The sequence below is a fragment of the Glycine soja genome, chromosome 7 (genome assembly GCF_004193775.1).
Source record: "Glycine soja cultivar W05 chromosome 7, ASM419377v2, whole genome shotgun sequence".
NCBI classification, from domain to species: Eukaryota; Viridiplantae; Streptophyta; class Magnoliopsida; order Fabales; family Fabaceae; genus Glycine; species Glycine soja.
The window spans coordinates 5807920-5833615 of record NC_041008.1 but is presented as its reverse complement, the minus strand read 5'-3'; the positions used below and the strand labels follow the sequence as shown (position 1 = coordinate 5833615).

Sequence of the window (25696 nt, the reverse complement as noted above, 5' to 3'; positions counted from 1 at the left end):
AGTAACTATTTTTAATATATTTGTTATTATTCTTAATTTAATCTTGTTTTACTTTAAAAAAACCCAATTAATTATTATTTAATAACTTTTTAAAAGGATAATTATTACACCTATTTCTAACTAAAACAACAATTAATTAGCTTATGTCTTAGCTAGGAACCAAAGTAATATTAATTTGTAAAGTTAAGTTCAATAATCAAATTTCACTTTTTCAATTAATTGTATTCCTCAACACACACTAACTAGCTTATCTCTTAGCTAGGAACCAAAGTAATCTTAATTTGCTTTTTAGAGCAAAAATTATATTAACAGGTAAATTATTTAATAATCTGGAGTAAATAAACACTTAAGTGTGTACTAGTGTCGAATTCACGTTTGAAAATGAAATGTCAAATCCTGAAAGCGGCATTGACGTAGACTCATGAAAAAGGTCTTAATTTGTTCATCTCCTCTAACCATTTTTTCTTGGTGAATCAATCTCCTCTAAGTGCAATATTGGAGTCATATCCTAAACAAGTTATAAAAATTATGTTAGTTAATAATAATAATAATAATAATAATAATAATAATAATAATAATAATAATAATAATAATAATAATAATAATAATAATAATAATAATAATAATAATAACAGCAACACGACTATGACAAAGACGACGAAAGATAAAATTTTTTGAATTTAATTATAAATTAGACACAGTAATTAAATTCTTTTCAAAATTTAAATTAATCTTGTGATAACTGCTAAATAATTGTATTTTGATAGTAGAAAATTAGTCAAATATTAGCCTGAAATTAATTATTTAGCAGTTATTTGTGATTAAAAGTTAGAAAATTAATTAAATTGAATTTTTGGGTGCAGATATAAAAATTGGAGGTGTAATAAGCAAAAAGGGCAGAAAAATTGAAGAAAAGAAGAAAATTTGAAGAAGGCCCAATCCAATACGCGCGCTCAGCGCGCGTCACGGGCTAAGCGGGCCAGGAAGTACACGCGCTAAGCGCAGGGTGTCACGCTAAGCGTGCCTACAAAGGCCCAAAGCCCACTTCAGCAGCTATAAATAGAGAGTCAGTCCAAGGGACAGGACACCACCACAGAACCCCCTCTCCTAGGGGTTTCATTTACTCTCTTTCTTTCACCCCATTCTCATTGTAAAGCCCTCATGACCATGAGTGGCTAACCCCCTAGCTAGGGCCTGGCAGGCCTAAAAAGCCAATGATGTATGGAGCATTTCAAGAGTTATCAATAAAAAGAGGAATTCCCTCCAGGTTCTTTATTTATTTACCGTTCTTTCTTTTTACATCTTGTATCTCTGAACTTGCTTTCTGTTAGGGTTTAGTCCACTCGGGAGAGGGTAAAGCCTAATTAGGGGTAAGGAATGAATACTTGAATCTGTTTTAAGGGTTAGGCCACTCGGGAGAGGGTAACGCTTAAGAGAACACTAAAAGGAGGAAATTATCGGGTTATCTTTTAGAGGGTTTTTCCTTCCAGTTTCTTTTATCTGCTTTTCTTTCTTGCTTATTCTGCATCTCGGACTTTGTTTTCTGTTAGTCTTTAGGCCACTCGGGAGAGGGTAAAGCCTAATTAGGGATAAGGAATGAATGCGTGAATCGGTTTTAAGGGTTAGGCCACTCGGGAGAGGGTAACGCTTAATAGAACACTAAAAGAAAGAAATTATTGGGTTAGCATGACTTAATGCCCCAATGCCCATGCTTTAGCAAACATCTAGAATGTAATCCTAATGCATCTTAGTTATTGAGTCTTCGCAAAGGGCATTTGGAAGATAGGTAATTAAGGTAGGCTTGTCATCATGAGGCATCAGGGGCAAGTAGATGGATAGATGTGGGGCAGAATTAGTTCACTGGTATTGATAACACACAAATCCTGAATCCATATATCTAGGCTGATTAGACTGGTTAGGTTTTAGCAATTTTATTATATAGATTTTATTTCTCCTTTATTTGAATTTCATAGAAGTAGTTATCTTTATCATATCGCAATTTAAATTTTTTATCTTCTGTTTTGATCCTTCAATCTTTTATCTTTTCTTTTATCTTCTAATTTTATCTTTAAGTATCTTATCTTTTCTTTTCTCTTTTAAGTTTATCTATAAATATCTTATCTTTTCTTTACTTTATCTTCTATCTTTCTTTATCTTTTATTTTAAATTCTTATCTCTTGCTTTTAAATTGGGTTTGCATTAATCCAAGTACAAACAAAGTCCCTGTGGATTCGACACTCGGACTTCCGAGAACTTTACTACTTGTAACGATTTGGTACACTTGCCAAAGAGCTAACAAGTTTTTGGCGCCGTTGCCGGGGACTTTGTTTTTCGTACTTGATTAATTGCATATTCCAATTTGTAAGCAATAAGTTTTCACTTTCTTTTTTTTTTTTTTTTTTTTTTTTTTTTTTTTGCTTTTCTTTTTTATTATTATTATTTATTTGAGCTGCTTTATTTTATTTTTCTCCACTCATTCTTACTTTATTTTTTTCTTTTTTAAAAAAGAAAAATTAAAAAAAATAAAAAATATTTATTCTGTGATAACGTGCACGGTAGTTATTTCCTTTGTGAACAGTGCACACTCCTTCTTCGAAGAACGCATCATGGTAGAAAATCGTCCAAAGAGGATGACGCTAGAGGATTACTCTAGTCCTATTATACCTCAATACTTCACTCAAGATGCAACCTTGGCTCAAAATAAGTTGTTGTCCCAACAAATAGAAGTCCTGACAGAGACCCTCAACAAGCTTCCACAACAACTACAAGCGGTAAGTCCTTCTCATTCTTCTATTATGCATGTAGGGGGATGTCACATATATGGAGGAACACATGAGTCAGGCTTATGCACAATCCAACAAGAGCCCTATCAAGAAATAAATTACATGTGTAATCCTAATCGTCACGGATTCCAAGGCTACAACCAAAGAAACCTGTCTGGATACAATCAGGGGGCAACAGGATACAATAACGGGCCACCAGGATTTAACCAGGGAAAAAACTTTAACCAAGGTTCAGGCTGGAGAAATCAAGGAAATCAGTACAAGGAGCCTAGGAATCAACCACCGTACCAGCACCCTAGTCAAGGTCCGAGTCAGCAAGAGAAGCCACCTATTAGTATAGAGGAAATGCTATTAAGTCTCATCCAAGAAACAAAGGCATTCATCCAGGAGACGAGATCACACCAAAAGAGCACAGATGCAGCCATCAGAAACCTGGAAATACAAATAGAGTCAATTGCTGAAAAGCCCACTGAAACCTTTGCGGTAAATACTGAGATGGAACCCAAAGAGGATTACAAGGTAATTTTCACTGAGAGAGAAAAGGAAGAAAAGAAAACTGAGGAAGATGTGCGTGATGAGGAAGGAGAAAAGAAGGAAGAAACAGAAAGAAATGAGGAGAAAGCACAACAATGGGAGAAGTACTCACAAGTAGAAATTCAGCAAGAAAGTATTCTCCAAGTCAATACCCCTCCTCATCAACTAATTGTCAAGGAAGAAAGGCATGGAAAACATGAGAAAGCCTTAAGTGTCATTCTTTCCTTGATCGCTACCACTTCTCTTGCAATAATGTGGAAGGTGCTTCCAGAATACACGAATTTCATGGCGTCTCTAACTAAGAGGCGAAAATGCAAGGAAGATGTGTTCTACGTGACCTTCATGCCACCTTGAAGACATTTGACTCGTCAAGCTAATGACGTTAAAGAAGCGCTTACTGGGAGGCAACCCAGGATTTCTTACTTTATCTCTCTTTTAGTTAATCACATTTTGTTTTTTTTAGGATAGTTGTGTTATTTCTTTTCTTTATTTTGATTTTATGCATTTTGATTCCAGCAATTTAATTTCAGTAGTTTAAATTTATGCGTGAATAAATAAATTGCATGATAACTTGAGAAATGGCAATTCTGAGTTTGTTCTGAAAGGTCCAACACTTGAAAGGCTACTAGTAATTGGAAAACACTGGTCTTGGAAGCAAAAGTCAGGTCAAGGAATGAAACATGATTCACGGAAAAGGAAAGGTTAGCTTGATGGAATGAAGACACATCTGGTACGCTAATACTGAATTTATCCCGGTGAGAGTGTGACCTTAATTGTGAGAGAAAACGCCTGTTTTTAAACTCTTAGTTTTGCATCATTCTTGGACTGTTAAAATTAGTTACTTGAGGTGGATATGATCAAGGCCATGTTTGTTTTATTTTACCCACTCAGCCAAAAAGCCAACCCAACGTAATTTTATCCCTTGCACCCATATTGAGCCAAAAGAATTATAATGATTTATTCTGAGTAGAACCCTAAGCCAAGAAATTGATATTCCTGACCTTGTGTAGGATTCTAAGAGAGCAGTAGGGTTCCAAATGATAATAAGGCCTTAATTTGGGGGATTTTGAACAAATGGGTAAAGTAGCCAAGGAAATAGCACACACTAGAACACCTCTAAATAATTGTGAGCCCATTGTCATTATGCTTATTATTGAAAAAAAAAAGAAAAAAAAAAGAGAGAAAAAAGAAAAAAAAAAGAAAAAAAAAAAAAATATATATATATATATATATATATATATATATATATATATAATAAATAAAAAGGGCAAGAATGAAAAAGAGAGGTGTCAGTGGAAAGTGCTAAAGGCAAAAGGGGCTAAAAGTGGGAAATAGGGCTTGGCAAGAAATCAAGTCTTTGGAATGCATGCTCTCTTATAATCTTATATTTTGAATTTCCAAGAAAAACCATGATTCTTTGTTAGCCAGGCCCCATTACAAGCCATAAAAGTCCTTAGTGATCCACCGAAGGTAATTAAGGCTAACCTTAACCGAGATGAAGTACAAAACTCTTGAGTTTTATTTATAGGTTGTTAAAATTGCAAACACTTGACCAGACACTTGTGAGCAGAGAGAAACACCAGCTTTGTAAGGAAGTAAGGCAAGCCGGACCTGTTGGAACTCCAGATAATTGACCTGTTTCTGCTCTTGTGTTTATGCTTTTATTTTAAGATCATGACAGATGCAAAGAGACCAGTCAGAGGATCAAGGAATTGAAGTCATGGAGAGTGTTGGAATGCTTGGAACTTACTTGAGAAAATTTTTGCTTAAGAATGGAATAATTTTATTTGCTTGGGGACAAGCAAAGTTTAATTTGGGGGATTTTGATAACTGCTAAATAATTGTATTTTGATAGTAGAAAATTAGTCAAATATTAGCCTGAAATTAATTATTTAGCAGTTATTTGTGATTAAAAGTTAGAAAATTAATTAAATTGAATTTTTGGGTGCAGATATAAAAATTGGAGGTGTAATAAGCAAAAAGGGCAGAAAAATTGAAGAAAAGAAGAAAATTTGAAGAAGGCCCAATCCAATACGCGCGCTCAGCGCGCGTCACGGGCTAAGCGGGCCAGGAAGTACACGCGCTAAGCGCAGGGTGTCACGCTAAGCGTGCCTACAAAGGCCCAAAGCCCACTTCAGCAGCTATAAATAGAGAGTCAGTCCAAGGGACAGGACACCACCACAGAACCCCCTCTCCTAGGGGTTTCATTTACTCTCTTTCTTTCACCCCATTCTCATTGTAAAGCCCTCATGACCATGAGTGGCTAACCCCCTAAAGCCTAATTAGGGGTAAGGAATGAATACTTGAATCTGTTTTAAGGGTTAGGCCACTCGGGAGAGGGTAACGCTTAAGAGAACACTAAAAGGAGGAAATTATCGGGTTATCTTTTAGAGGGTTTTTCCTTCCAGTTTCTTTTATCTGCTTTTCTTTCTTGCTTATTCTGCATCTCGGACTTTGTTTTCTGTTAGTCTTTAGGCCACTCGGGAGAGGGTAAAGCCTAATTAGGGATAAGGAATGAATGCGTGAATCGGTTTTAAGGGTTAGGCCACTCGGGAGAGGGTAACGCTTAATAGAACACTAAAAGAAAGAAATTATTGGGTTAGCATGACTTAATGCCCCAATGCCCATGCTTTAGCAAACATCTAGAATGTAATCCTAATGCATCTTAGTTATTGAGTCTTCGCAAAGGGCATTTGGAAGATAGGTAATTAAGGTAGGCTTGTCATCGTGAGGCATCAGGGGCAAGTAGATGGATAGATGTGGGGCAGAATTAGTTCACTGGTATTGATAACAGACAAATCCTGAATCCATATATCTAGGCTGATTAGACTGGTTAGGTTTTAGCAATTTTATTATATAGATTTTATTTCTCCTTTATTTGAATTTCGTAGAAGTAGTTATCTTTATCATATCGCAATTTAAATATTTTATCTTCTGTTTTGATCCTTCAATCTTTTATCTTTTCTTTTATCTTCTAATTTTATCTTTAAGTATCTTATCTTTTCTTTTCTCTTTTAAGTTTATCTATAAATATCTTATCTTTTCTTTACTTTATCTTCTATCTTTCTTTATCTTTTATTTTAAATTCTTATCTCTTGCTTTTAAATTGGGTTTGCATTAATCCAAGTACAAACAAAGTCCCTGTGGATTCGACACTCAGACTTCCGAGAACTTTACTACTTGTAAAGATTTGGTACACTTGCCAAAGAGCTAACATCTTGTCACGTAACATACTAATAAAAACTAAATTTTTGATTATAATAACAGTTGAATAAAAAGACATACCCTTGCCAGAAATGCCTATCGATTTTGCATGGCAGAGTTCAGATCAGTTTCCAATGGGATATCATATCCAAAGTTAAGCTGAGGTGACAGAAAATTGACTAGTAACAGCTTGTCTGTTTTGATTGTACCTGCACACAAACTTTCCATCCTCTCGCAATACAATACTGTGAATTCCTCCAAGGACGGGAAACTTAAACTCCCTTTGTAGAACCTTCTCAGCTTTCTTAATACTTCAAGTTTCAAACAATTGAGCTGCTGAAATATTATCTCATTCTCATCTGATTCATCCCCTTCCTCTGTTGAAGACACTATCTCTTCAATTGAATCACAGTTACTTATCTTCATTGTTTTGAGTTGACCCAAACTTCTTGCTGTTGAGGATGTGAACAAATATAGCAGACTCTTGCAACGGTATACTTGCAAATATGTCAGATTGGAGAAAGACACTGTGCATGGTACCAGATTTATTGAACTGAAACAGCTGATTACTTGCAATGTTTCTAGATTTCTGAGAAAGGGCACAATCCCAGAGTTCTCTGGCCCAATGGAAACAAGCTCTGGAAGGGAGTCCGGGCATATCATTTTCAGCTGTGAAACCAATCCATCCTCATCCACATTATGACTATCAAAGCAGAAAATCTCTTTGAAGGAACCATCACACACCTCAAGCTTCTCTATATTGGGCACCCGTTGTAGAAATACATCGGACTCAATATGAAAGAACAGAGCATGAACTTTTAACTCGTTTAAGTGGTTTCCCTGGAATTCTCCACGCAAAATCATGTTGAGTTCATGTTCACCGAGTGTCAGGTGCTCTATGTTGGGTGTAAGCTACCAAGAGAAACCAACAATGAAGAAAAAGCAGGTTAGGGCAGTTATAGATCCAGCTCTTTTTATATAATTGAAATAATGAACTTTCATGCTAAAATAAGTCCAATAATTAATGACAAATTAACCAATTCAATTAAATAGGTGCAAACAAGTCAATTTAAAAGAAATCAGTTTACTTAAAAACCAAAAAAGAAAAAAAGACGAACTAGGCTAGCTATTTATAAGGTGGAAAAGGATACCATAAAAAGAATAAGGTGGAGAAAGGATATTCACACCGTATGTCGACTTTAATATTTTAAGACGGGAAAAATGATAAATGAGATTATTAGTAAGATTGTAGAAGAAAATAATGAGAATAAGGATCGTACCTCAAATGCTGTTTCACATCATGAATGCAACATGTTCCATTATAAATTCATCATGATCAATATTGAATAGTAGCTGTAGCCGTATTATCTGACTTATGTAGATAAATAAAATAAAAATGGAAGCCAATATGCGTAGAAGATGGATAGAAGACTCAACATAGCATATATAACTGTATAAGGGAAAGGTTCACAACTTTTTAATTTTAACAGGATGGCAATTGGTTCATATATATAGAAGTAGTAATGATACCTTTTGAATACAGACTTGATTTAGAGCATGTGGTTCTAGATGTGTAAATGGCTTCAACATGTCATACTTTAACTTTGGCAGATCACAGAGTGCCAATGACTTGACTTGGGGGAACGTAAGCTCAACATTTGAATTCCAAACATTCTCCAGATTTGGCAGCCGCTCTAAAATCAATGTCTTGAGGGCAAAAGGGAGTGGTTCCATAGTTGTCACATCAAATATGATTTTCACAAAATCACAGTTTCGAACCTCCAATGTTTCCAATTCAGGTAATAAAGGAAGTAAAGAGAAGGGTAAGACCGCATCTGATAAAAAATGGCAGCCGTCCACAATCAAGGTGTGTAACTTAGGGAAGCAGAAGTGTGGGGGGATATGCAGTGAGTGAAGCCTAAGCCATATCTCTTGTACTGGGCTATCTTTGAGGTCAATCTTGAATCTCCGATCTGCAGACTTCCATAACTGCAAACGTAAAAGAATAAAAAAAAGAGTAGTATTAATCTGTAGGAAGAAATGCATCCCCAATCGCACCAAATAACTAATGTGCTCTCAATTTTTAAAGTGTAATTATTTTTAAAATAATAAATTAAAAAAAGTAACAAATTTCTGATTATAGTCCAGATTTCCGTTAATCGTGGATGCACTCTAATCAAAATCTGCCTTCAAAATTATTTAAATAATTTGTAAAGGAAAAAAAATCAGCTCCTGGCCTCCTTGAGTTGATTTCTGGATGAATGCGCCTGAGACAACAGTTTTCAACTAGTTGATTCTAGTACATTCATTCTAAATTTATCATCAAATACACATAATGAAAGTATTTTCCAGAATATTTTTTATATGTCTTTGTTGCACTCATAAAAAAGTTTCTAGATATTTGTATCAGAGAGTAGATTATTTTTCAAAATTCAAAATTAATCATTCGACAAAACATACGCATGATCAAAGCTAGACAGTGGGTCGAGTATTTTTTTATCTTAGAAAAATTAAAAAAAAAATTAACATATTTATTGGTCTCAACTGACGAGTTATTTATAAGAAAATCACACAAATTCAATGACCCTTCCTTATAAAAAATTCATATATGCAATGATTACTAATAAATAAAACACATTTAATCTCCGTCAAAATATAAGATCCAAATATTCTCGAAGATACTTTTCTCTCCAACACAATATATACCATTAGATTGAGCTTGCAGTCACGTCATACAATTAAGTTGGCAAACAAAATTATTTGACTTATATTAATCTCTTGCCTTATACTAAAAAAAGAATCTCTTAATTTTTTAGTAAGCTATAACTCACTAATATTTAAATAATTATTTTTTATATGCCTAACTTATACTACTTAAATTTTATTTGTATTAGTAATTAATAATAATAATATACCGTGAATCTAAACTTCTTCAAGTCACTCTAATTTTTTTAATATCTATTTAATTTATTTTTATGTATAAATGAAGAAATAACAAAAAGTTAAAGAAAATTAAAAAAATGAACAACTAACATTTTAACTACCTAATCTAGATTTTAAATATAATTAGTATCTTAATCCTAGAAGATAATTTTTTTATATAGTTAAAATTGCTAAAAGATAAATATTTTGAATATGTATATAAGAGTGGATTATAAAAGATTGATAGTGTCTTTTATTGAATAGGATTAATATAAATAAAATTAAATGGTTTACTAATAAAATAAAAATTAAATAATTTTCAAATCATTTTTACAATGATTTGAAAGAGTTTGGATTCATTTTATATTATTAATATATATATATATATATATATATATATATATATATATATATATATATATATATATAAAAGTTAAGTAGCATTGATAAAGTACATAGAAAATAAATTAAATTATTTAAATATTATGAGTTTAACGTAAAAAATTAATATTAGCCAAATTGGATTGGCACATAAATTTGAAGATGAATCTAATTAACCTAACGGTGTATATTTTGCATTATAACAACAACATATACCAATATCAATCATATTTAATCAAAATAATTGAAAACATACCTTTTTCCAAAATGCCTCCCGCATGGTAGAGTTCAGGTCATTTTCCAATTTGATAGGATCTGAGTGCCTCCAAGTTGGTTCAAGTTGAAGTTGAACCAACTTGTCTGCTTTTAGGGTACCTGGACATAATGTTTCCATCCACTCGCAATAGATTACTGACAATTCCTCCAATGATGGGAAACTTAATAAACTTCCTTTATAGAAGCTTCTCAGCTTTGGTAATCCTTCAAGTTTCAAACAATTGAGCTGCGGAAATATAATTTCATTCTCATGTGATTCATCCCCCTCCTTAGAGACTATCTCTTCAATTGAATAACACCTTTTTATCTCCATTCTTTTGAGTTGACCCAAACTTCTTGCTGTTGAGGATGTCAACAAATATAGCAGGCTGTTGCAATCTTGTACTTGCAAATATGTCAGATTGGAGAAAGACACTGTACATGGTACCAAGTATTTTAAACTATAACAATCTATTACTTCCAAGGTTTCTAGATTTCCCAGTAAGGGCTGAATCCAAGAGTTCTCTAACCCAATGGAAACAAGCTCTGGAAGGGACTCCAAGCATAAGACTTTGAGCTGTAATAGGAGTCCAGCCTCATCCACATTAAGACTATCAAAGCAGAAAATCTCCTTGAAGGAACCATCACACACCACAAGCTTCTCTATATTGGGCGCCAGTTGTAGAATTTCATATGGAAATACATTCGACCCAATATGAAAGCACAGAGTAAGAACTTGTAACTTGTGTAAGAAGTTTGTCTGAAATTCTCCACGCTTGATCATCTCCAGTCCTATTTCACCGAGTGACAGGCACTGTAAGTTGGATGTAGGCTACCAAGAGAAACCGATAACCAAGCAAAAGCAGGTTAGGGAGGTTGTAAAAGAGATGAACCTGCAGGCTAGCTAGCTATTAATAAGGTGGAAGGGATTTTGATACGGTATGTGCCTAAACAAATTTATTTATTTGTAGTTTAAAATTTTAGATGGAAAAGGTGATAAAGGAGACCTTAAGGGAGGTAGTAGTGGTTCCACCGGAGAAGAAAATGATGAAAAATTCGATCCTTTAGATGGTAGGGAGATTGTTTATAAAGATTTGAAAACCATCCATACATGATATTTGATAAAGTAAAATGGCGTGTGTAAGATTCTATATAATTGTCTGTATTAATAAGAATAAAGCTCAAACCTAAAATGTCATTGTTGTGTCATGAATGCAACATGTACCCTTAAGTGTATTCTTTTACTTATTTATGTAAAACATGAAAAATGGGAGTTAATAGGTATAGAAGATAGAACACGGCATATATATATAGCAATGTACGTGAAATTCTCACATTTTAATTTTAAGAGAATGTTCATATCACTCATGTTGAACAATAAAAATGAAGTATTGCAATTATATTTAATTTGCAGGCATGAGATTATGCAGTAAGGACAAAGTTGTAACACAATAGTACCATTTCATCCTCGGTAGGTGTCTGGAACATGTCACACTGCAGTGAGCAGTAGTAAAAATACTTGAACTTGGGCAAACCTTGTAGTTTCAATGACCTCACACAGGGACAAGGGAACGTAAGCTCCAGATTTGCTTCTCTTGGATCTGCATTATCCTCTGCAACAATAACATGTTGTAGAAGTTGCATGGTTAGAATTCCATGAGGATCTTCATTCCAGACATTCTCCAGTTTTGGCAGCCTCTCTAAAGTCAATTTCTTGAGGGAAAAAGGGAGAGGTCTAGGGAAGGCTGCTGCTCCCAATCCCGTAGTTGTTTTCACGTCAAATATGCTTTTCACAGAACCACACTTTCGGACTTTTAATTCTTCCAAATTAGTTAACAAAGGAAGTAAATAGAAGGGTATGACAACATCGGTTAAAAATTGGCATCCATCCACAGTCAAAGAGTTCAACTTACTGAAGCACGACTTTGGGATCCACCGTGAGTCAAGCCATATCACTTGTAGTGGGCTATCTCTGAGACTAAGAGATGATGCAGTACTTGCAGACTGCAAACGCTGTGCATGCAAAATAGGATATTATTTACAAAAATATATTTTATCCTTATTTTTCAGTATGTATAAAAGACATTTTTTTCATCAATTAATATTAGTTGTTAGTTTTTTTATTAAAATATTAGTGAAAGTATGGTAACTTAAAACCTCTTTCATCCTTTACCCTTCAAATCCTTCTTTCCAACTAAAAAATCAACCTTGTAAGTTATAATAACGTCTCATGTGAATTTTATTTTATAGATATATAAATAGTCACAAATTATATGGATAAATTTGTTAACTTATTATCACGTTTATATATTATTTTATATATTTAAAGTCAAATGTAACTTGTTCAATTTCACAAATCAACAAGTTAATTTTTTTTAATTAAGTTTTTAACTCCTCATATTTTTATATTCTAATTTTTCCCCTCAATTTTTTTACAATTTTCAATCTTTCTTTAAAGTTTTAATCCCTCTAAAAATGTGTTCGTCGATCCATTTGTAGTCGTTTTTTTTCCTTAAATATAACATAAACAATAGGATTAATAATGAGCAAAAATTTCTAGAATGACTAAAAATGTTAACAAAAAATTAATGGATGACAATCAAATATGAATTGAAGTTTATTTATTTTGATTAAAAAGAAAAGTTGTAAGATGAGGGAAAGTTTTCTTTATGACTACGCTGGCTACATGAAGTAGTCAAATTCGTATTATTTTAAATTTTATGAATGAATTTTTTTAAAACAAAAATGATTAATAAATTTATATAAATGCTGGTTTTTTGAGCTAACATATTTATATCTTAAGAAATTTAACATACTTGCTGGTTAAGGCTTTTTATGGAAAAAACAAGGATTTATAATTTTCATTCATGGCAAGTAATTTTTTTTAATTTGTTTTTTTAAGGAAAGAAGAAAAGTTAATAAAACTAGGAGAATTTGTAATAAATATAAGTTTAAATATGTATTTGATAAATGAGAATTTGTAATAAATATAAGTTTAAATGTGTATTTGATAAATGTAAGTTAATATTTTTTTATTTTTGTCTCTGGTAAGTTTTTTTTTTTTAACTTTAGTCCTTGAAAGTTTATGCTTTTTTAATTTTGATCTCGTTTTACTCATTTTTTATTTTATAAGTTTGTATTTTTTTAATTTTAATTTCGTGCAGAGGATTATAAATGAATATTTTAAAATATTAAAGAGACTAAAATTTAAAAAAACATTAGCGTATTAAAAATGAATGAAATAACCTAAAAAGACTAAAATTAACAAAAATAATAACTTTGAAGAACAAAAATAAAAAAGGACGAATAAAAAAATACTAACAAGATAAATAAAAATATATTTAAATCATAAATAAATGAATAAGTACCTTGTTGAAACCTTCTTGTATGGTGGCATTCAAGTCTCCTTCACACTGCCATTTGGCTTCCTCTTTTCCTTCTTCATTAGCAGTAACTATGTTTTGTAACTTTGGTGCTCTTGCGCCACCCTCCGTGAATCTTTGCATCAATGGGCATTCTCTCACAATCAATACTTCCAATGACGGGAATTTGAATTCATAGTTCTTGTAACTGCAAAAACTTTTTAGCTTTTTGAGCCCCTCAAGTTCTATAGTAATCAATTTGCCAAACACTATTTGCTCTGCTTCTTCATTTCCCTCATTGCTTACTATTTCCTCTAATTCATCACATTCGCTTATCTTCATGGACTTAAGTTGAACCAAGCTTTTTGCCGTTGAGGATGCCATTAAATTCCTTAATCCTTTACAATCCTCTACTTTCAAATTTGTCAAGTAAGCCAATGATACCGAGGGAGGAGCCAAATTCCTCAATATATGGCACTCAGATAAGCTCAAAAGCTCTAGTCTCTGTAGAACTGGTTCTCGTTCAAATCCTATACCCTTTATCTTCGACAACCACAAATACAATTCCTTCAGCTGTAATACGGTTCCCAAACGTGACTCCGACGACTCTTGAAGCAAATGTTCAGCTTCCGTCAAGCCTAACTTTTCTAGATTTGGCATTCTGTACAGAATTTGACAGAGACGTTCACCATCATTAACTTTGCATAACGAAAGCACTTTTAAACGGTGCATTGGATGCTTCACAGTGTTGCTCAATAACCACTTCTGTGCTTCGTCAAAGTCAATATCCAAATACTCCAAGTTGGGGAATATCTACAGAAAAATAAAAGAAAAGTAAATAGTAAACTATGAAGAAGGAAGCTTATCCCTGATGGAGCACATTGGTTAGTCTGGGGTCCCATCAAGACTAAAAAATGCTCTTAAATTATAATAATTAATCAAACATTCCCTTCAATTCTAAATAAAAGAGGGATTAGGGGACGAGAGACGTTAAATTAATAATCCATATTATATTTAGCAGGGCTATATCTTTTTTAAGTATGCCACACATCTTACAATATCACTCTCCATTTATGTCTCACTATATGACTTACCTTTTCAGCTGACATAACTGCTTCATCTTCTTCATTGCTCCTTTCTCCGGTTCCGAATGTTTTTAGCTTCTCGTTACATTTCCCTACTGACAACTTCTTCAATTTTGGACACTCTATAGGATGTCTCCCCCTGTAGAAATGTTGGATGCTTGATAGCTCATATAGGTCCATGTAGGTTAGTTCAGGAAACACTAATTGTTCAGTGTTTGTTTCGGATCCATCTTCACAGGCAACAATTTCCACAATTCCATCACACCGTCTGACCGACATATTTTCAAGCTTTGGAACATCTTTAGCCACAGAAGCTGGAAATACATTCCTCAGTCTATGACAAGAAAACACATGTATACTCTGCAGTTTTTTGAAGTTAAGAATTCCTCCTGGATCCCTGCTCCACACCCGCTCCAACTTTGGGAGTCCACATACATCAACAACCTGTAAATTTGTGTCTATCCCACCAGATGCATCTGCTTGCTGAGAATCTTTGATTTCAAAAATCACTTTCACTGACTGACAATAATAAACCTTCAAGCTGTTCAAACTCGCAAACCATCCTTCCATGTGACTCGGAAAAATTTTGTCTAGTTTATTGCAACTATCAATGTTCACAGAAGTGACACTAGAAAAGGAATCAGCACTCACTTCAGCTTGCCATATGTCTGTTAACTCATCCATTTCGTTGAGGTGGATTTCCTCCAACTTAGGAAAGACGTAGACCTGCACTTTGATGGAAACAAGCCATTATTTGGTAACGAAACTAAACAGAAATACATAACATTCAGTCAACTATACAAATTTCCTTATTTACTCCTATACACACCTTGTCTGCACTATTTCCTTCTGTGCTAAAAATCTTCTCCATCATTTTACACTTGCTTACAAACAGGCCTTTCAGTTTCCTCAAATTGCTGGCCACGGACAATGAACACAAATATCTCAAATTATGACAATCTTTCACAACTAATTTTATTAAGTTTTGAAAGCAGAAGTTTGACGGGGGCTGGTCGCTCCATATCTTCTGGATCTTGTTCATTGAGATTAAATTCAAGTTCTCTAAGTTTGGTATTTCAACCTGCAAGCACATACACAATTAACATATTTACAACTGAAAAATAATTAGTCACAAACTAATTAAAAAATTTAAAGGAAAAATATGCACTATCATACCAGTTCACCAAAAAGAGGAGGAGTCATAACAGTAATTTGTATCTGATCCCTGTTTGTAGAAGACCCCTCTACTGTGGTATAAAAACTAGTGAATGATGATAATGATTCAAGTGACAAAGACATCAACTTAAGAAACTCAATCTTATCAGAATTGTCAGGTATTTTAATGATCTCCTCTAAAGAACCACAATTGGAGACACCAATTGTTTCAAGACTCGCAAGCAATTTAACCATGCAAAAGGAGAAAAGATTCTTCAATTGGTCACACTTCTCGACCTTGATGGTTTTTAATTTGGTGAATGAGCAATCTGTAAATGGACTAAAACATATCATCTCTGTACCTGAACTAAAGTATATCATCTCTATCTTTCTTAGTTCGTAGAGACATAGAGATTCCAACTTGGGAAAAACATCCTGAGGATAAAACAAATCCTTTGAGTTGATGATATATTTGATGCTAGGGTTGTTTATGATGGATAAGTGTTTCAGATGTGGAAATCCATCCAAATTCAACTCATTAATAACATCTTGAACACCATTCAGCTCTCCCAACAACAAATTTTCAACTGTTTTAAACAACAACTTTATTCCTTTCTGAGAGTGAATATTGTCAGTGTCATCCTTCAGCTCCAATGCCAAAGATTTGAACTTTTCATACTTATTAGGCATCCTGAAATCTCCAACTGAAAGCGTTTTGAAGTTCCCAATCTCAATCTTGTAATCATTTAACTTGTCAAAGAACAATTCCTTGGGAAAAAATTGGGCACATGGAATGCTTAAGTCCACCACATGCAATTGATGCAAATGCTTTAGTTCAGAAAGAAACGAAATTTGACAATGGTTTCTCTCTCCTTCCACCGACACTTCGATGAAGCTCTTTCTTACATACAACTCTTCCAACGAAGTCAACCTTGACATAAACTTAGGCGGAATTCTTTTGACTACTGAACAATTGCTGATGTCTAGTAATTGTAGTTTATCCAAGTCCTTTAACTCACCTGGCAAATTTTCAATTCGAGATCCAGAAAAGCTGAGAATTCTTAATTTTTTCAGCTTCCCTATGATGGATAAGTTGTGATCTAAAGTGCATCTCTCCAAACAAAGCAATCTGAGGTCTGATAGGCTTTCAATTGAAGATGGTAAGCTTGATAGTTGAATACCAGTCAACATTAATACTTTGAGCTTTTTCATTCCTTTAAAAAAACTGTCGGGTATTTTTAAAGATGAAGGATCGCTGTCAATTTGAAAAAATTTAAGTTGAGGACAATTTATTTCTTCTGGAAGCTCATCAATGATATCACTGTTGCATATAGAAATAGAAGTGCACCTCTCGAGTTCAGGCCAATCATCAAGTTTCCCATCTCTCAAAGTAAATACATTTTGCTCCTTCTGTGCTATAGACAAAGCAGCATCTCGAACCAGATCATGCATATTGAAATGAATACTAGAACTTCCATCCAACACCAAACCTGAGTTTTTCAGCTGTTGGATTGATGTAGATATTCTGCCACGAGCTTCCCCAAGCGAGTAGACCCCTTTAAGTATTCCCAAACCAAAGCAATACTTCACCAAGTCCATAATTAGGGGTTGATGACCCATTTGAGCACAAAGAAAGAAAATGGACTTGAGCTCCTCATTTTCTAGACGGTCATAACTCATTTTTACAGAAATCTCCATAGAATTCTGAACACCCACCAGGTCTTGGTTTTTAAGTTTTTCCCACTCCGAGTCGCTCTTTTCTCTTAATGCCCTTCCAACTGTAACTATTGCCATAGGTAACCCAGCACAATACTTCTTAACAATTTCTTGTTTCCACTGGGACATTTCACCCTGTATTCTAGCCTCCTTCCGAAACAACCTCAGAGCATCATCGTCATCTAATTCCTCTACATAGAAAGTTGACTTAACTTCCATTTTATCAGTTAATACGTTTTTATCCCTTGAAGTTAGCAAAATTTTGCAGCCCATATAATCACCAAGAGATTTTTCTTTAGTCGCCTCTTTGGGACCCTGTTTAGCATTGCTTGTCTTCGTGTTTAAATCATTATCATCAACATCACCATCAAGTGGAATCCCTAACTTATTCAAGTCTAATCTGTCCCAAAGGTCATCCAAGATTATAAGGGTGTTCTCCTTCTCTTGCTTTAATCTCGTCATCAGACGATGAGCTCTAGAATTCTCACCCTCCCCTTCCAATCTCAATCTTAACGCAGAAGCAATGTCTTCCTGGATTTTTTGTGGATTGGGATTGGCTGTGATTTCTGATATAGCCACCACATTAAACAGCTTCTTCTCCATAGCTTTCTTAGCAATTGCTTTGATTAAAGTGGTCTTACCCATGCCACCACTCCCATGCAGCCCAATCATTCTTACAGAGGAATCTTCAAGTTTTGCAATTATTTTTTCCACTGTAGAATGTCTAGAAGCAAATCCCATGTAGCCCGGATTAGACAAAGTGAAATCATTAGATGTTAAGTTGTCTGTGTAGGAAACATCATTGAACTTGGCCGACTCATCTATTAGATTCTTGACAATCTCTGCCATCTTCTTAGCTTGTCTGCCAAGTCTATGCCTATTCCAAAAGTAAGGAAATAAAAATAAAACATTGGACAACCCTGTCTTTGTGTGGCCTTCATCGTTCCTAAACTTCTCTAGTTCAGTCTTGAACTCATCTACTTTCCTTGACCATTCTTTGACTTTGGCTTCAATGTTTTGTAAATTATTCTGAGCTTGGTCACATCGACGATCTATGGACTCTTTTTCAAGTTCAAGACTCTCAAAACTAGTCAAGAGTTCATCAACATTTTGCCTGCAACGGAGGATGTAGGCCAACTGCCGAATAATGGGGTCCACCGCAAAATTAAAGGTTCGTTCCACTATCGGGGACAACACAGACTCCATTCTGTCAGCTTGATACTATAACTACATCTCTTCCCCACATAAATAAAAACCATATCAGTCTATAACTAATTAAGGAAATACATTTCATCAATCAAAATTCACAAGTTCATTTAATAATCAATGAACAACGGAAAGGACTCCATGGTTTAAAAACTTTCATTTTCAATAATATTTTTAAATTATAAATATAATTTATTTAAATAGAATTCAATAATTTCAAATATATTTTGATGATCGCAGTACAATTGTAAGACCAGGACGCTAAAAAATAATTTATTTAAATAATAAAAATAATTTATCCAAATGATCCCTAACATATATGTTTATGATCACAAACAATTGTAAGACAAGGACGCTCAAAATGGATAAGTCAGTGCATTTATCCATGCATTTCATTTATTTTGTGCACATTAGCATGTGGTTTATTAAAAGTTATGTTTTAAAACATAACTTATTCACAACTCCGTAATAAATTCATATAGTTAAATAATGAAAATATACATCACTATTAATTCAAAAGTTTGAATCATCCTTAAAAAAAACATAATTATCAATTTGGTTCCTAAATTATTTTTTAAAAGGTATAGTTTGGTTCTAAAATTTTAAAAACAGATAAAACAGATCAATCTCCTCTTTTACGTCTAATTAGGTTGGCATCTTTTTGTTTATGAATAGTGACGATTTTTAATCATTTCTTCTTCTTCCTGTCATTATATTTATTATTATTTAAAAAATAAAAGGATTCTTATTTTTTCTTCTTCTTCACTCGGCACTTTGGCTTAACCCACCCAAACCACACGCACTCAAAAGTTGACCACTGTGGCGTGGCACCACCACTTTGCTTTGGGAAATCCTTCCGAGGATGAAACCAAGCACAGAACCAAAACTGAAGAAGAAAAAGAAATGAAATTTGTTTTATTTTTTAAACTAATAATAAATATAGTAATTGCCACTGTTCATAAAAAAAAGCCGCTGAAATTTGAAATCAAATTAAACCTTTTAATATAATTTGAAGACCAAATTGATAACTAAGAAACAAAAAGCTAGTCTGCAAATATATTTATTTATGAGCATTCATTTCTGAATATTCCCCTCGTTTTGAAGCTGCTGCCTCTTAAAGCTTATTATTGGACATTTGAATGAAATGAATTTTGTCAAAATTTTGTTGAAGAGCTACCAGTTAAATTAGGAAAAAATTATAATATATTATTTTTTTGTTAAATTAGCCATGAGAGTTGAAAGATCTAAACGAGAACTTTATATATCCATCTTTATGAGTGAAATATCTTCAAATCTTGAATAAATGAACAAAAGAAGTAGCCAATATAATAAGCTATAAAGAAAGGAACAAACCTCTATTCTTGGAATTGGATGACTGTGAGTTGTGATTTGTCTTTACTTGTCACTATTCCAAATCGTAAGCAATAAACTGAATGTGAGAAAAAAAGAGCAGATTTAGGAAGAAAGCTAAACATGATTTAAGGATATGGATGGCGTACTACTAGTCCGAAGAAAACCAAGATCAAGTAAAAAAGCAAGAGAATACTGAGAGCATGACGAAAGAAACCAGAAAACATACTCGATCAGAAGTGATAGCTTGTGGGTGCAAGTGTTAAAAGGAAATGACATTAACAATCCGAGCTCTTTAATTGTTTAAAATTCAGACTCATTTCTGTGGGAGTCCATTGCTAGTGTTTGGCATGATTAATGGGTTGATGACAACACTAAATTAATAGATAAGGTTTCTCATATTCTGTGTGATATGCTTCAATGTTCTGTCATAGACACTGATGCCAATTGGATTTCTGGTTTTTCAAAGAGGATTGGTAGAGGAACAACCTTTGGAGGAGGGGTGTGAATACAGGGAGAGAATGCTTCTTCAAAACAATATTATTCAATATATTTTATAAATTCTAATTAATAATTGTACGGCTTGGTTAAGTAATGGATAAGTAAAAGTAGCATTATTTGTACAGTATGTTTTTATTATTAATTTTAATTTTTATAAAAAAAATTCTTCTATTTTTCTCTTTTATATTATTCATTTTACTCCTAATTACTTTTTACTATTTCTTTCTATGTCTCTCATAATTGTAAAAAAAAATGTATTTTTTAAGATTTAGCCGTACGAAGATAATTCTAAGTATTAAGAGTTACTATATAATATGATAAACAAACATATGGTATAAGAAACTATAAATTATAAAGCTTATAGTTAAATAAATCTAATAATACAAAAGCATAGTTGTTTGTATGTTTTACCAAATATGTATCTTTTCCCATTTTGAACAACAACAAAAAAATCAATAATCCTACTAAATGCCCTTTTCATCAACTTATAAAAAAAATCAGAATATCTTATAATTAACCGTTATGCATATTTTATTATTATTAATATTAAAGTTTAAAAAACCAATATAATCCTACTAAATGCAAAAAATAAATATGACTTGCATACTCTTAATATAGGTGAAAAAATATCCTCTTTTCTACATATAAAGACAACGGTAACAATTTTAATGATTAGTAATCCTTATAAAGTTTGAAACATATATATTAATCCTTCTTATATTAATAAATTTAATGATAAATGTGAATTGTTTGTTCAAAATCGAGTTTATTAACATTCTCCGAAAAGTACATTCTTAATAATCTTGTAAATACTGAAATCATTAAAACAACGCTCAATAACTTAATGGACACGGTATACGACCATTCAGGTAATATTTTTAAAGAAATTGCAAATGGTTCTAGAACCACTAAACCTATGTTACAACCTATGTTACAAGCAATAGTACCACATGACTCAAACACTAATCAAACATTTCAAATGTAACAATACAAAAAATGTATGTATTATTCATATGAGGATTCTATATAAGAAAACCAACTCATTTTTTCTTTTTCCGAGATTACAAACATTTTCTAAAAATAAATAAATAAATAAACATTTAAACATAATTAACGACCATATTTAATTAATAAAATCACACTATTCAACAATTCTAAAAATATTTTTTTTTACAATAAACACATTTAAAGCATTTATAAATTAACTTAATTAAGAATATAGATAATATTCTTCCTCAAATTTAATATAAATATTTTAAAAAACAAAATTTTTATTGATAAATGTATATTTTAAAAAGTATTAAGTAAAATAACAAAATTTAAATAAATTTTTGCAATGCATGGATTTAAAATCTAGTTTAGAGTAAATCATACTTTTTTTATTAGAAAAATATAGTAAGAGATACTTGAATAAAAGTTTGTCAATTATCGAAACCTTAGTTTCATCATAATCAATGATTATATATATTTTTTAACAATTTTATTTAATGCAAAATTATATTGTTTACAATAATCTTATTTAATATTTTCTTTATTTTTTTATAGTATAACTTTTTTTTATATAAAAAAGAACGGAGGTAGTATATAATTTAATAATTAAAAAAATAAATTTGATAATTTTCAATAAAACACTATATAATATACAATTGTAATAATTAAATGTTTATTTAGATAATTTTAATTTTAAGTAGTAATGTTAAATGTTTTATCACTACTTATGCTCATTTTCTACATTAGTTACTCTAATATATATTTCATGAGAAATAAAAATATATAGAGTTATCTCTCTCTCTATATATCTATAATAAAGTTCAACTGAAGTTTTCTAATCATTAGATTGATTATTTAACTTTGTAATAGTAGTCGGATGTAATTTAATTTAATGCTCCTAGCTAATTACATTTAATAAAAAAATTAAATTGCTAACATTAATTCTATTTATATATAATTTTGATGATAAAATGTTAATTTATACCATTTTCATATTAATTTTTAATATTATATTTATTATATACTTTTAAAATTAATAATTAAGGATAAAAATTAAAATAAAAGTTATTATATATATATATGAGTATACTTTATTTTTTAATTTAATTTTATTCAAACTATAAATACTATGGTAGGTGTAGATTGAAGACTCTTTAATCAAGCGATTGAACACAAATAATTAATATATTGAAGTTAAAGTTAAATTATTTGAATAGTACCAGAATTTGATGTTTAGCGCAAACACATTTAAGTATTTATAAATGAACTTAATTAAGAATATAGATAATCTTCTTCCTCAAATTTAATATAAATATTTTTAAAAATAATAATTTTATTGATAAATATATATTTTAAAAAGTATTAAGTAAAATATAAAAAAAATTAAAGAAATTTTTGCAATGCATGGATTTAAAATCTAGTTTATAGTAAATGTTACTTTTTTATTCAAAAAACATATAGTAAGAGATACTTGAATAAAAGTTTGTCAATTATCGAAACCTTAGTTTCATAATAATCAATGATTATATATTTTTTTAACAATTTTATTTAATGCAAAATTATGTTGTTTACAATAATCTTATTTAATATTATCTTTATTTCTTTTTATAGTATAACTTGTTTTTTTATAAATAAGAACGGAGGTAGTATATAATTTGATAATTAAAAAAATAATTTTGATAGTTTTCATATTAAGTAATAAAACGCGATATAATATACAATTATAATAATTAAATGTTTATTTAGATAATTTTGATTTTAAGTAGTAATGTTAATCGAAATTCACAAGTTCATTTAATAATCAATGAACAACGGGAAGGACTCCATGGTTTAAAAACTTTCATTTTCAATAATATTTTTAAATGACAAATATAATTTATTTAAATAGAATTCAATAATTTTAAATATATTTTGATGATTGCAGTACAATTGCAAGACCAAGACGCTAAAAAATAATTTATTTAAATAATAAAAATAATTTATCCAAATGATTAACATATATATGTTGATGATCACAAACAATTGTAAGACAAGGACGCTCAAAATGGATAAGTGTGTGCATTTATCCATGCATTTCATTTATTTTGTGCACATTAGCATGTGGTTTATTAAAAGTTAAGTTTTAAAACATAACTTAATCATAACTCCCTATTAAATTCAAAAATTACTCATCTTGATAAATTTTTCAAAAATAAAACTACCCCTGTTAGGTAAAAAAAAAAAGCCTAAATTGGAATGCGGTTGTAGGTCTAATAAACTATATATTATAAAGCATATAGTTAAATAATGAAAATATACATCACTATTATTAATCCAAAAGTTTGGAGCATCCTTAAAAAAAACTTAATTATCAATTTAGTTCCTAAATTATTTTTTAAAAGGTATAATTTGGTTCCAAATTTTTTAAAAATTCACTTTAGTCACAAATTATTTTAAAATAGACAAAACAGACCAATCTGCTCTTTTCCGTCTAATTAGGTTGGCATCCTTAAGATAAAAAATTTCAACTGATTTTGTTTATGAATAGTGACGATATTTAATCATTTCTTCTTCTTCCGTCACTATATTTATTATTATATAAAAAAATAAAAGGATTCTCATTTTTTCTTCTTCTTCACTCGGCACTTTGGCTTAACCCACCCAAACCACACGCACTCAAAAGTTGACCACTGTGGCGTGGCACCACCACTTTGCTTTGGGAAATCCTTCCGAGGATGAAACCAAGCACAGAACCAAAACTGAAGAAGAAAAAGAAATGAAATTTGTTTTATTTTTCAAACTAATAATAAATATAGTAATTGCCACTGTTCATAAATAAAATCGCTGAAATTTGAAATCAAATTAAACCTTGAAGACCAAATTGATAACTAAGAAACAAAAAGCTAGCCTGCAAATATATTTATTTATGAGCATTCATTTCTGAATATTCCCCTCGTTTTGAAGCTTATTATTGGACATTTGAATGAAATGAATTTTGTCAAAATTTTGTTAAAGAGCTACCAGTTAAATTAGGAAAAAATTATAATGTATTATTTTTTTGGTAAAATTAGCCATGAGAGTTGAAAGATCTAAACGAGAACTTTATATATCCATCTTTATGAGTGAAATTTCTTCAAATCTTGAATAAATGAACAAAAGAAGTAGCCAATATAATAAGCTATAAAGAAAGGAACAAACCTCTATTCTTGGAATTGGATGACCGTGAGTTGTGATTTGTCTTTACTTGTCACTATTCCAAATCCTAAGCAATAAACTGAATGTGAGAAAAAAAGAGCAGATTTAGGAAGAAAGCAGAAATATGTTGGCAAGCTAAACATGATTTAAGCATATGGATGGCGTACTACTAGTCCGAAGAAAACCAAGATCAAGTTAAAGAGCAAGAGAATACTGAGAGCATGACGAAAGAAACCAGAAAACATACTCGATCAGAAATGATCCTCCCTGTTTGAGTGTTTGGAATGTAAAAATATCTTAAGGTTCATTCCCTCTTATCTCAATTGTCATCTTATCTTCATTGCATTATTAATTGTGGCGATTATCTATATATTCATGATGGGCCACAAATAACATTTTTATAAAAAGTACAGGGATTAAATAAACAAATTGATGCCCCAGCTAAGGACGTAAACGAAATAAGTGGGGAAGTAGGTTGATATAATGGGGAATAGAAGTGGTCCTGGCTTTTTCTTTCACGGGTGTAAATTAAAGATTCTTTCAGTTTAAGCTTATAAATGAATGATCCATCCCTGCCAGCCTGTCTCAATTGTCCTCATTGCATTATTAAGTAAGGAAATAAACAATTGGAAAACCGTGTCTTTTTGTGGTCATCATCGTTCCTAAAGTAAGGAAATTAACACACTTCTAGTTCATCAAAGTTTCGCCTGTAACGGATGTAATCCACTTGCTTTTCAAGCATATCCAACACAGAATTAGTTAGTGGCTCGACACAGTCTTCATGCTTTGATCTTGATTTTCTTGTACTAGGTACAATTACATCTCTTCTCCAACAGATCCGTCAAGAGCTAATGAGTAAATTAAAGAATATTAAATAGTTGTTCAATCAAAAATCAAAATACATTTACTAAAACCAGATCAAGTAACCATGTGTTAAAAATTACAAAGGCATCTCAGATTTTAAAAAACATAAAAAAGATATAAGTTTGAATGTATATTTGTGTCTTTAACAAAGAATTTTTCTTTTATTCTCACAAGAAAGAAGATTGCCAGCTTCACACTCAAACATGATCTTAAA

General features: G+C 31.7%; 2 protein-coding genes across 2 annotated transcripts in view; both read right to left on the bottom strand.

Moving 5' to 3' along the window:
* Window positions 1-25696, bottom strand: part of LOC114418376 — a 236154-nt gene that overhangs the window by 169450 nt on the left and 41008 nt on the right. The gene's annotated exons all lie outside the window — the stretch shown is intronic.
* Window positions 194-25070, bottom strand: LOC114418379. The gene is made up of 13 exons (XM_028383687.1): window positions 24786-25070; window positions 24622-24697; window positions 24085-24182; window positions 19957-20032; window positions 15703-18632; window positions 15356-15607; window positions 14536-15252; window positions 13448-14254; window positions 11538-12092; window positions 10081-10911; window positions 8052-8510; window positions 6603-7433; window positions 194-508 (listed from the first exon to the last, which is right to left on the bottom strand). The coding sequence occupies exons 5-12, from the start codon at window positions 18601-18603 to the stop codon at window positions 6618-6620; spliced, it is 7338 nt and encodes a 2445-aa protein (XP_028239488.1). The 5' UTR covers window positions 18604-18632; window positions 19957-20032; window positions 24085-24182; window positions 24622-24697; window positions 24786-25070; the 3' UTR covers window positions 194-508; window positions 6603-6617.

Coding starts and splice junctions, on each gene's coding strand:
- LOC114418379 (XM_028383687.1), bottom strand. CDS start 18,603: ATGGAGTCTGTGTTGTCCCCGATAGTGGAACGAACCTTTAATTTTGCG. Junction 15,608..15,702: donor CTCCTCTTTTTGGTGAACTG/GTATGATAGTGC, acceptor ATGTGCTTGCAG/GTTGAAATACCAAACTTAGA. Junction 12,093..13,447: donor TACAAGAAGGTTTCAACAAG/GTACTTATTCAT, acceptor TTGCATGCACAG/CGTTTGCAGTCTGCAAGTAC.